The 12,507-nt window shown below is 27.0% G+C and overlaps 1 protein-coding gene across 2 annotated transcripts in view; it reads right to left on the bottom strand.

The window, feature by feature from the left end:
• The window catches only part of LOC100202624 (rab3 GTPase-activating protein non-catalytic subunit), a 127,365-nt gene that overhangs the window by 8,458 nt on the left and 106,400 nt on the right, over nucleotides 1-12,507 (bottom strand). For both annotated transcript variants that reach the window (XM_065804764.1, XM_065804765.1), the window contains exons 24-32: nucleotides 11,052-11,221; nucleotides 10,243-10,477; nucleotides 9,124-9,297; nucleotides 8,916-9,019; nucleotides 8,759-8,825; nucleotides 8,601-8,671; nucleotides 8,454-8,489; nucleotides 4,043-4,117; nucleotides 3,890-3,954 (exon numbers count right to left, since the gene is read on the bottom strand). In XM_065804764.1, the coding sequence (XP_065660836.1) occupies nucleotides 3,890-3,954; nucleotides 4,043-4,117; nucleotides 8,454-8,489; nucleotides 8,601-8,671; nucleotides 8,759-8,825; nucleotides 8,916-9,019; nucleotides 9,124-9,297; nucleotides 10,243-10,477; nucleotides 11,052-11,221 (997 nt within the window). The remainder of the gene's footprint in view (nucleotides 1-3,889; nucleotides 3,955-4,042; nucleotides 4,118-8,453; nucleotides 8,490-8,600; nucleotides 8,672-8,758; nucleotides 8,826-8,915; nucleotides 9,020-9,123; nucleotides 9,298-10,242; nucleotides 10,478-11,051; nucleotides 11,222-12,507) is intronic.

Below are 12,507 nucleotides of genomic sequence, written 5' to 3'. Positions count from 1 at the left end.
AATAAAGTTAAAATATTTGTTATCAATTCCATAAGATCATTGTACATGTATGGAATCATTGGTTGATCGGTCTGATAGAGTGTCAAGTAGGTTTTAAACAAGCTGGCAACATAACTGAAAAATTGTAATTTTGAAACAGCCAAGAAGTCACTCGACGCTTTTTGAACATTAAAAAAACTTTTTGAGGAAGGCTGTTTGGACTTTGATAATTTTTCTCAAAATCTAATTAACTTTACGATGTTGTCCCATATTTCAATTAAACGATCTGAAACAACTTGGTCTTCAATCCATCTAGTTGAACAAAAACTTAATGGATAGTGATTTGACCCAGTGACACTGCTATAGTCATCTCTTCTAGCAGAAGTATCATGCAATATTTGATATGCTCCCTTAAGAATACTTTTTAAATTCCATGATGTAGACTCAGAACCGATCTTAAAAGCTCTGTGTATTGAATGCAAACTACAACTCCCAATGTCAAATAAAGAATTTAATTCACACTCATTTCGGTATATAGAAAGTTCTTTAAAAAACTTTGTAATTTGTATTAGGCTCGTCCATAGATACTTGGATCATTTTTGATAAGTACAGACATTCTATTTCTTTATTTAAACCTTTTAGTATATGCGCTGCAGAAGAGTGTCCAAGAAAAACTGAATTCAAATATTGCACATTAACCTGATTTTCTAGAGTATTCCAAAATCTAACAATAATATCCATTTGACAATTTTGTGTAACTATGTTTAAACTTTCATCAAACGAGACAACATAACATGGTGAACTTTTAATGGTTTCAAGAAGTAACAATTTAAAATATGGTGCTAACCCAAAATTAATCATATACCCTATTTTTATTCTTCCTAATGTTAGTCTTTTTGCAACTTTACTATTTGGAAACATACTAGTAAATAATTGGCTCATATTAGCAGAAGCATTGTTTGACAATCCATACATAACAGTTGCAAGAGCCCATTTAATTTCAGATCTTGTTTCTTCATTAGAAGCAACAACAAGTTCTAAAGTTCTTTGACCGACTGCCAGGGGTACTGTTGGTGTAATAGTAGAATTTTTTACTACAGGTTTGAAAAAGTGACTTCTGGATTTAGCGCAAACATTAACTTGGTGCTTTTTACCTTCATTATGACTCTTAACTGCCTAAACTCCCATATTTGACAAATTAAAGGTTTTGCAGCAACTGCTACATCTAGCAAATTTATTGTCATTAGTCTTTAAAAACCATTCTTTATACTCTGGGTGAGTAAGCCAATCAATTGAAAAAAATGTTTGATCCATTTTATTTATTATAATAACTCTAAAAAAATGCATTCTTCTTACAACCATATTATATATTTATAGATAAAATGATTACAAATTATAAAATTGAATATAATATATTTTTATATTATTTTATTTAGGGTCCATCCATAAAACACATCACGCAAATAGGGATATGGTCAAGATAAAAAGGGAAAAAAAGCACAAGGGAAAGGAAGGGGGTTATCAGAAAAGGATGTCACTTTCTAGATTTTTTATTTCAATGTTTTTAGGAAGTTATTTTGAGATAACATTTTTTATTTTATTTTTCAAAAGTGTGGCAACAGTTTCAAACATCATTGTGAGATTAAACAAAACCAAATTTAAAATAAATTGTATAATCTTATAAAAAATTACTAATAATATACATTATGAATTTTAACTAGTTTAAACTATTGTAAATAATTTGATAAATAAATATTTTAAAAAAATGGGAATAAAAATTTCCCTGAGTATTCCCTGATTTAAAATTAAAAAAAAATTCCCTGAGTTTTCCAGGTTTTCCAGGGATTCATGTTATTTCCAGGTTTTCCAGGTTGAGTGGCAACCCTATATATATATATATATATATATATATATATATATATATATATATATATATATATATATATATATATATATATATATATATATATATATATATATATTATATATATATATATATATATATATATATTTGTGTTCTGTTGTGACCTGAGGCACGGTGCTTGTTCATTCATGAGTTACTTTGTATGCATGTTTGTGTTTAGTAATCAGAGACTTTTGGTTTTCATAATTAGTTTTATCAACTTTGATGATTATAACCAATTTCATTGAAATCTCAATTATTGTTGAAAGTCTTTTTGTTTACAAAATAAATCGTAAAAATTGCTGTAAAATTACATTAGAATAAAAAACAGATACACAAAATTACATTTACATAAATAATACATACTTTTTAAATAAAAAATAAGAATATACTAATAAAATCAATAATATATAATAATCTTTCAAAATTTTGACAATTTAAAAAATATATATTTAAAACATTTATTTTTGTAAACAAATAATAATAGTTTAAAAGATTTACGGGGTTACAAATTATAATAGTTTAAAAGATTACGGGGTTTGCAGATATGGCTCCAAGAATGAGTCATAGCATTAAAGTAATAGTTTGTTTGATAAAATACTCTTAAAACAATTTATGCTAGAAAACTCAAAACTTAACAAATTTCGAATAATACAATTTTTCAACAGAAAACTCTAGAACTTTATTTCGCTTAGTCAGCGAACCAATAGAATTAGTTTGTTCGTAGATTTGGCGGGTTTTTAGTGTTAGTGAATATTATTTTTATTCTTCCACACCGAGATGTTTTGAGAACATTCAAGTTTATGTATGTTTCTATGTATGTCTGTAAAACAAAAATTTTTTGTTTTATGGACATACATAAACTTAAACATTCTCAAAACAACTACAAAACCTGGCCAGTTTTTTGCAACAAAATATTATTTCCGTGGTCAGTAATCAAGAGCGATTGCTCCCGCTTCCCGACCAAGCCTGTACACCCTTGCTGGGAATACCATATCATATTTAGCCTGGTTTTTCTATTGAGGCTTTCTCTCTGTTAGACAAGATCTAAAATATTGTAAATGGTTGTAATGGTTGTAAATGTTGTTGGACCTGCTCTAGTTACCAAGCTTGAGCCTCTGTTTCATGATAATCAATGGTTGCTAATTATCATCACTTGTTTCATCAACCAAAACTCAATTTTTTGTGACTTTTCATTTAGCACAGTCCATTTACTGTAACTATTTTCAATTCTCAAAACCTTTGTTGAATATTTTTTTCCTTGAATATTGGTGCTATGGGTATATTAGGATTCTATCCCACCCTCCTGAATCATACAATTTTCAGTCTTTTTAATCTTTTGTCAACTGCTTCCATGCTATACAACACTTTTCTTTCTGTTAACTCCAAATTTAAATAATGGTTGGTTGCAGCCGTGTTAGGAGTTCATTTATATACATATAAAAAAAAGAGAAGGGAAATGAGGAAATGGCCATGAGGATTGTCTAGAGCTAGTAATTAAAAAAAGCATCAAAATCAAAAGATGCTCCAAGGTCAAGTTTAGAGAACTATAATTGTTTTAACAGAAAAAGATAATTCAAGATAAAAAAAAAAGTTATACAACTCATGCATATACGCCTTAGTTATATACATCTCAGTTGTATACATGCATAAAAGAAAGTTATACACCTCATGTATTTAAAGCATTATGGCATGTCAAAGCATAATTACTGTATGGCAGTAAAGCATTAAATACATATGTGCTCTTACTAACACCAACTAAGTTATGCTTATTTGTCAATAAAATTAACTAACCAATTAGAGTCACATACACTAAATAATTAATTTGAAATATTTCTGAAAAATCTTGATACCCTCATTTGACACCATTAAAAAAAAATAATTTATAACAATAAATTAATGATAAATAAAAATAAAAAATAATAATAAAAAAAAACTACATTAAGTTTTAACTTAAATTGGTTTATAAAAATTATTCCACAGTAAAATTTCTTAAAAACAACAAACCTCTTATATCTTTTCCATATATACTCTGTTTCAAATTGTAGCGGTGTATCATCCAAACCCTCAATCTAATATAATTGAAAGCAATAAAATTACAAATAATTTTAAAGTAACTTTATCAAAATTAAAAAAATTAAAAACAATAACCATACTTACTTCTATTAACTTTTCTAGAAGAATTTTAGCAGCATTTAAAAAACTTATTAAGGATTTATAACCAAGTCCAACTGTCTAAAAAAAATTACATGTGTGTGTGTGTGTGTGTGTGTGTGTATATATATATATATATATATATATATATATATATATATATATATATATATATATATATATATATATATATATATATATATATATATATTATATATATATATATATATACATATATACACTGTCGCTCACGGAAGTTAGGACAAAAATATTTTTTCAAAAGAACAATATTAAAATGTAGTTACGTTATAACATTATTAACTTATATTAGTAAAATTTATGTTTATAAAAAAATAAATCAAGTTAAATAAAATTTGTATCAAAAAAATTGTAAATTAAGTTATTTTAATGTAAATATATTAAAATAACTAACATTTAAAATAACATAAATTGTACTCACAAGTAAAAGTGTTATCATTTTAAATAAATAAACAGAGATTGCAGAAACATATTAAAGGTCACGTATGAACCTGTATTTTACATTATCAACTCAAATCTTTTAAGTTTGTCATTTAACAAGTATTTCTATTGTTTACTGTGTTTTTGCTGTGTTTTAAAAATTTTAAGAGCAGAAGTTCAAAGGTAAAATTAAAAATTATTTTTTTAGTGTAAATTCAAAATATTGAAAAAAATATGCCTAAAGGTGTTGAAAAAAGGACAGCAATACTCACTTTGCTTCAAGAAGGCGATACAGTTAGAAAAATAGCTGAAAAATTAAATCTGAGTAAATCAACAGTGAGCTATAGGATTCGTCGATATCGAGAATCTGGAAGTTTGGAAGACAGAAATCGTCCAGGTCCTTCTCGCATAACAACAAAAACTGATGACTGACGTATAAAAATCATCAGTAAGCGTAATCGACTGTTAACTGCTCCACAAATAACAGCTATTTTCAACTGTGATGGAGAAAAAAAAGTTTCTGTCAGTACAATCAAACGAAGATTGCAAAAAGCTAATTTGCATGGTCGTGTTGCTATCCGAAATCCATATCTACGAAAAGTTAATTGACAGAAGAGATTCCGTTGGGCACAGCTCCACAAAAATTGGACGATGGATGAATGGAAACAAGTACTCTGGACCGATGAGTCAAAATTTGAAGTTTTCGGAAATAAGCGAAGAGTTTACGTTAGAAGATCTGCTGAACAAAAAATGCAAACTCAATGTCTGGTTCCAACAGTAAAACATGGTGAAGGCTCTGTGATAGTTTGGGGTTGTTTCTCTCTGGATGGAGTGGGATATTTGCATAAAATCGATGGTATAATGAAAGCAGAACATTATAGAGGTATCCTGAAAACAAGTGCAATCCCTTCGGGACTTCGATTAATCTGAGATAATTTTATTCTGATGCATGATAATGACCCTAAAGATACTGCATTATTATGTAGAAATTATTTAGAATCAAAAAAAGCTGAAAATGTATTACGTGTAATGACCTGGCCTCCCCAAAGCTTAGACCTCAACCCCATTGAGTTACTATGGGATGAACTGGATAGAAAAATTAGAACTGTATGTCCAACATCAAAATCTCATTTATGGAACATTATAGAACAGGAATGGAATAATATTCAAAAAGAAACACTTAGAAAATTATTTGAAAGAATGCCGAGAATAGTCAAAGCAGTTATTAAATAAAAGGTTGGTTTTTTTGACGAAAAAAAAATTTAATTATTATAATGGTTTTTGTACAATTTTATTACATAAAACTGACTAATAATATATTTTATATTGAAAATGTATAAAAAATATAATTTTTATTAATATAAATTAAAAATTCTATAACGTAATTATATATTGATTTTGCTTTTTCAAAAAAATCGCCACTGTCCTAACTTCCGTGAGCGGCAGTGTGTATATATATATATATATATATATATATATATATATATATATATATATATATATACATATATATATATATATATATATATATATATATATATATATATATATATATATATATATATATATATATATACACACACACATTTCATAATGATATTGAAAAATCATTATGAAACGTGACAAATGAAGTAACACTTACTTCATTTGAGGAAAGCCAGGTTCTGCATTTTACAAATAAAAACTGCATAACAAACATCTTTTAATAAAATAATATATCAATAATGTGTGTGTAAATAGCGGGAGAGTTTTTTTATATAACAAATAAAATATGGAAGAAGTACCTCAAGGAGTAGAACCTCAAATACCTACTACACCATACCACCAAACTCTTAGAAAAGATTCTGAAAAAGCATAGTTCCTTGGTAATTTATTTGAAGATTTTACTCCAAAAAAGGGATGACAGCTGTCCACAAATAGGGATGTCTTTAGCTGCATTGCTTTTCTCAATCATAGACCCATGCAAAACAAAAGGGATGATGTCATACAATGCATTATATTGGAGACTGAGAAGCATTTCAGCATTGTCGATAATTCCAAAGCATAGCTCAATACTCTAATTTTATAATACAAAAATCTTTGAAAACACAAAACTAGGAAAAATTTTTCTGCTTTTTGAAAGATCTTTAACTTTTTGATATGACAATGCCATTTATACTTAACAACAAAACAAGGATTAGAAAAATAGAAGACATTTAATTTCTAGAAAAATAAAAATCGTGACAAATAATAGAGTTAGGTGGTCTTGATATTACTTCGAGGTACTTTCTTTGTAACTTTTGTTCAATGTGACAATGTGACATTTTAAAAAATTTAAGAAAAATTATCCAATAACATAAAATATAAAAAAATCCTATAATAAAATGGAACATTTTGTGAGGGAAAAGCAAAGACAAGTAGTACCTTCAACTAAGATAAACAAAACCACTGCTAACAAACTTGATAAATTTGGTTCTTTTGGTTCAGGTGACCCAGGTGGGTTTGGTGTGGCTAATGTTAAACCTGATTCAATTAAAGATCTTAACTTTAGAGCTCCTTCGACTAGTAGTGTAAAAAATACATCGATCCTTCAAAAACTTGGTCACTAACTTTAAATCTACCCAGAAGACCATTTAAAAGAAATATAATACCAATCATGGTAGATGTGGTTAATCATCAGCTGGCAACAAGCAGCATTCATTAATTCAGCATTCATGGGAGCAATAATTATAGTAGGGTAAAGTTTTTTTAGAAAAAAAAATTCTGAACATGTAAAGTAGGAAAAGATTAGCTTTTCTGGTATATGGCATGCTAGACTTGCTAGACTAGATGCTAAAAAAACAAGGTTCTTGGAATCCCAGTAATCATAAATACAACTGGTTAAGGACTGTATTTGACTTTGCAAATGAGTGGAACATTTTAGGTAATGTAAGACGCCGCTTGTTTTTGACACTACAGCTAGTAACTCTGGATATAAAAGTGAAGCTTGTGCTCGAATGGAAAAACTGTTCAGCATAAGGTTATTTCTACTGGCTTGTTAAAATCACATATATGAAAGAATATTGAGATCACAAAAAATTGCTTGGTCTAACATCAGGTCCTGAAAACATCAACTTTATTCAACAGTAATTCGATTTGGCCGATTATAAATACAAAAACTGGGTTTAGGTCTCAAAAATTCAAAGACAGAAGTTTGCATACCCATGCAAAGCAATCTATACAATCACTGAAGAGAATACTTTTTTAACAAAAATAGAAAGAACTTGTTATCTTGTGCTGACTATCAGTAATGTGCTAAATATATGTTGATACTTTTTGGTGTAAGACCTAAAAGAAAAATGCATTGGGTGACACCCAGTAGTAGCTCATCATGCTTAATGGATGCCATTTATTTTGTATCCTGCTAAAATGTTTGCTTCCAATATTCAGGCAGGATAAGACTAGAATATCATCACAAAACAAAGACCAGAATATGATCAAAAAACAAAGCAATATAAAATTTAATGCACTTTTCTATGGTGAAAATTGGCTCAGCTTATCCATTGATGCCCATGAAACCTATAATGATCTCAATTTATTTTCCTAAATCAGTTATTAAATAGAGCATTTATAAATATATACACACCCATACATAGTTTGTTAGTGTAATTTTGATTTATATATTAAAAAAAAAAAGTAGATGTATTAATAAAGTAGTAGATAAACATAAAAAATATAAACAATAATTTAAAAAAATGTTCTTTAATTATAAACTAAGTTTTTGATCTACTAAATTGAATAAACCCTTCATATACTTTGCTATGTATTTAGAAGCCTTTCTTTTATTTAGGAGTCTAAATGGATGGTTGAATATCCTGCTTCATTTGATTTTAAAATGTAGATGAAAATCTATAACCTATTATTTAATGTCTATCCTATTGAGTGTTAATTTTAAGCAGTTTTTTTTATTTATTTAAGTGTACTTTAAAAGTAAAAACACCTTTTTGCACAATCTATCTTTTGGTGCTTTACCAACCTATAACATATAGCATATCATGTTAATCAATAAAGTTCATATTATTTAGTTTATCAATTATATTAATTTTTAATGTTATTGAAATGTAACATAAATATAAAACTTATAAACTTTTTCAACAAGATCCAGTGTTGACTGAACACTTTCTTTAAACACAGCTTTCCATAACATTACAGCTAGACCTATAATATGTATTCTTGTTAAATCTCCATTGAATAGTTTTTCAAAAACAACATTATCATCCATTACTAATGTTCAAAAAAGGTAACCTTTTTGCAAACAAGCATTATTAATGCAATTCAAGTGAACAAGTGCACTAGAAAGCATTGAAACACCCTAAAAAAAAAATTGAAGAAACTATAACATATATCATTCAGAAGATAAAAACATTTAAAAATTCAAACAAAACAAAACAAAAAAAACAACCTCAACATCTTCTTTCCAAATCATTACAGCCTCCCATGCACAGTGCAACCAGAGCACATCTTTCTCAAGACTGTAAGGAAATGTTTCTCTTAAGACCACTAAACCTGAATAATATAAGTAACTTTTTAAAAATATTTTTTTATTTATGTACATTTTTTATTATTTACTTTATTTTTTCAATTTTTTAAAAATTCTTTATTAAAAATACTTTGTAAAACAGAATTTTCTTCTCTAACTATTTCAGGTATATCTTCTATCTCATTTGATTTAATTTTTTTGTTGGTATTATTAGTATTACCAAGACATGGCCCAGGAACACCTTGAGTAACCAAGCAATCAGCTACTATTTGAGCAATAGAACCAAAACCTGCATCAAGAATGCCTAACAACCACAACATAAATAATTATTAAAACATAATGAATAAAAAAATTAGAAATTGAAAGATTTAACAAACAAACAAACAAAAAAATTAAAATGTACAAAATTAACGACAAATTTATTTTTGGCTTAGTGACACAAATTAGTGAAAAAATTACAGTTAGTGAAATTTTTGAAGAAGCAAGATGTAATATTATAATCAAATAATTTAACTTTATTTAAAATATAATAAAAAATAAAAAATTAAAATAAAAAAAAAATATTTAAACTATTTAACTTTTAACTAATTTGATAAAATATTATATAATACATAAATGAGAAACAAACATGTATATATTCATATACATACAATCATTCATATATAATCAATTACAGTTTAAATTATAAATGAAGAGAATCATGCTAGTTGACTCTGTTTTTATCCTTTGAGCACTGTAGCATTTATGACACATTTTTTGAAAATATTTTCTTGTAAAGATTTTTGTAAATAATGTAGTCTTAAAGAATATGAATTCAGGTAACAGGTTCAAGTAGTATTCATTATAAAAAACTTTTTATTTGGAGTTAAAAAAAATCCTTTTTTTCGCACCCCCCCCCACCCTGGGTGGGGGTGTGAGCACAAGGTGCAAGTATTTTGAAGTAGCATCAAGTAGCAATGTTCAATGTGCACTGGATACAACTTGTTCAAGTATAAATCATTTTAAAAACTTTTTTAGGGAGAAAAAAAAGCGGAAGGTTCCATATATTTAGGTTATGGAACGGTTCCATATGAGGTTGAGAAGGTTTAGGAAGGTTCCAAATGATTTCTGGTGGAAGATAGCAAAGTTACAATAAGACTTATCGTTGCTTCCAACTAACTCCAATCTACATATAAACTCACAGCCTACATATAAACTAAAAATATCAAAACCTCAATAATAAATAAAGACAAAATTTTTTATCTCAAACCTTGAACAGAAAATATTGGATTTCTTGATGAAACTTTTGTAGCACTTTTATGATTGTTTCCAACTTTACAAGAAAAATTATCTTTACTAGATAAAATCATATTTACATGATTCAAATGAACAAAGCAATGAAGCTCCACAAGACTTTCTAATTGAGCTATAAGCAAATTCCAGTGTTCAATTTCCATAGTTACAGCTTCCCATCCATTGCTTGTAATATCACTTTCATCGGTAATCTATTTACAATTTTTTTTTTTTTTAATATTTATATTTTTATAAAAAGAACTTTTTAAAAACTTTTAATTGATTTATACTATAAAATTAGTTGCCTATACTTTATATTGACTATATAGCTTAATTGAATTGGTGAGTTAAAAAAAAGTACTTAAGTTAAAAAATGACCATTTTGATCTTTTCATCCATTTGTAATCATTAGAAGAAGATGCATGTTTAAGAGCAAAAAAAAAAAAAAAACAACCTCAATCAAGCACAATAAACCATTATAAACTTTGATTACGTAGTTCATGTGTTGAGATTTTAAGCTTTCTAAAAGTTGTAAAAATTGACTCAGTTACCTGACTCAAAGACCTTTTTTGAACTCACTGTCATTCAATTATACCATTTGTTTAAAGAACTGTACTTATATAACTAATTCAAATTAGTCCAACTATATAATTTAAATAAATATTATTGTATAATTTAAATTAGCATAATTATAAAACTTAGTTGAGTTAGGATAATCATAAAACTTATTTAAATCAGCGTTTTTTTAAATTAGCAGGCTAATTTAAAAAAATTACAAAATATTACCTTTACTTTTCGAGCTGAGAGATTAAGCTCAATTGCAACTGAACGACAAATATAACCAAGAACTAAACTGTGACCAATCATGATTGATTTAGAAAGTTTCTCTCTGATACACTGCCACCATTGGCAAATACTTCCAACTGACAGTTCTGCTGCTGGAACTTCAGCACCACCTAAAAATTTAAATTCATATCAGTCAATCAATCTACCTACCTACTTATCTATCTATGTTTCTATCTATATTTGTGAGTTTGTAATGCTATATATATATATATATATATATATATATATATATATATATATGGCTATTTCCACGATGGAAGAGATAAATTTCGTATTTAAAAATTTCTTTTTTCAAAAGGTTTTATTTCTTTAATTATAGTTTAAACACCTTAAAATTATTGTTAAAATAAATTTTGAGTAGAAAATGTTTGAACCGAGTAGATAAATTTGATGAATGTTAGCAACTGTTTGTTCTTTTTATTATTCGAAAAAGTGAGTAAAATTTGAGGGCATGTTATTGCAATATTTTAAGCAAAACATATCCATATTTTTATTTAGAAAGAATCTTTGAGATTACATATATGTCTTGAGTAAAAAAACTTTTACTCTTTAAAAATAACACTGATAAACAAATAAAATTTTATTGTGCAAATCTTGTTAACTAGGTGGTTTTTTAAAACAAATTAAATATGCTGATTTCAAATATGCAAACCATTTTTCACCATCACGTCAAGTTGTAAAGATATTTGGGTTCAAATCTTTAGTATTTAAGCTAAAGTCCCTAATATTGTCAAAAAAAAGTTATTCAAAAGTATGTCAATCTGGGTCTCAAAAGAAGCGTATTTTCATAGAGATTTTTAAAATGGTATTTGTTTGTAATAAAAATTAGTACTTTTTGTATTATTGCTGAGAAACATTTTGTTAAACTTTTTTTAAAAGTCTTTAGCATTTTTTCACATAATTTTTTTTGTCAATAAATTTTAAGTAAAAATATTTATCTTTTCTAAAATCTCTATGAAAATACGCTTCTTTTGACAATATTAGGGACTTTACCTTAAATACTAAAGATTTGAACCCAAATATCTTTACAACTTGACGTGATGGTGAAAAATGGTTTGCATATTTGAAATCAGCATATTTAATTTGTTTTAAAAAACCACCTAGTTAACAAGATATGCACAATAAAATTTTATTTGTTTATCAGTGTAATTCAAGTGTTTTTTTGTCACATACACATCTGCAAAAATTACGTTGCGTCACTGAACTAAAAGCTAAAAAAGTTTAATTATTGCAATGAAATTATGCTTTATGGCGAGATTTTTTTAGAAATTATATATTTTAATGTAAACTTTTAATCATTACTAAAAAAAAAATTGGTCAAAAAGCATTATATTCAGTGGTTGCGCCACTGAACCCATCGGCGGGATAATTAGTGTTTTATAAAATAGCGCGGTAA

Source organism: Hydra vulgaris, chromosome 09 (assembly GCF_038396675.1).
Source record: "Hydra vulgaris chromosome 09, alternate assembly HydraT2T_AEP".
Classification (NCBI taxonomy): domain Eukaryota; kingdom Metazoa; phylum Cnidaria; class Hydrozoa; order Anthoathecata; family Hydridae; genus Hydra; species Hydra vulgaris.
Note: the sequence above shows the minus strand (reverse complement) of the source record. Positions and strands in the feature narration are given on the sequence as shown.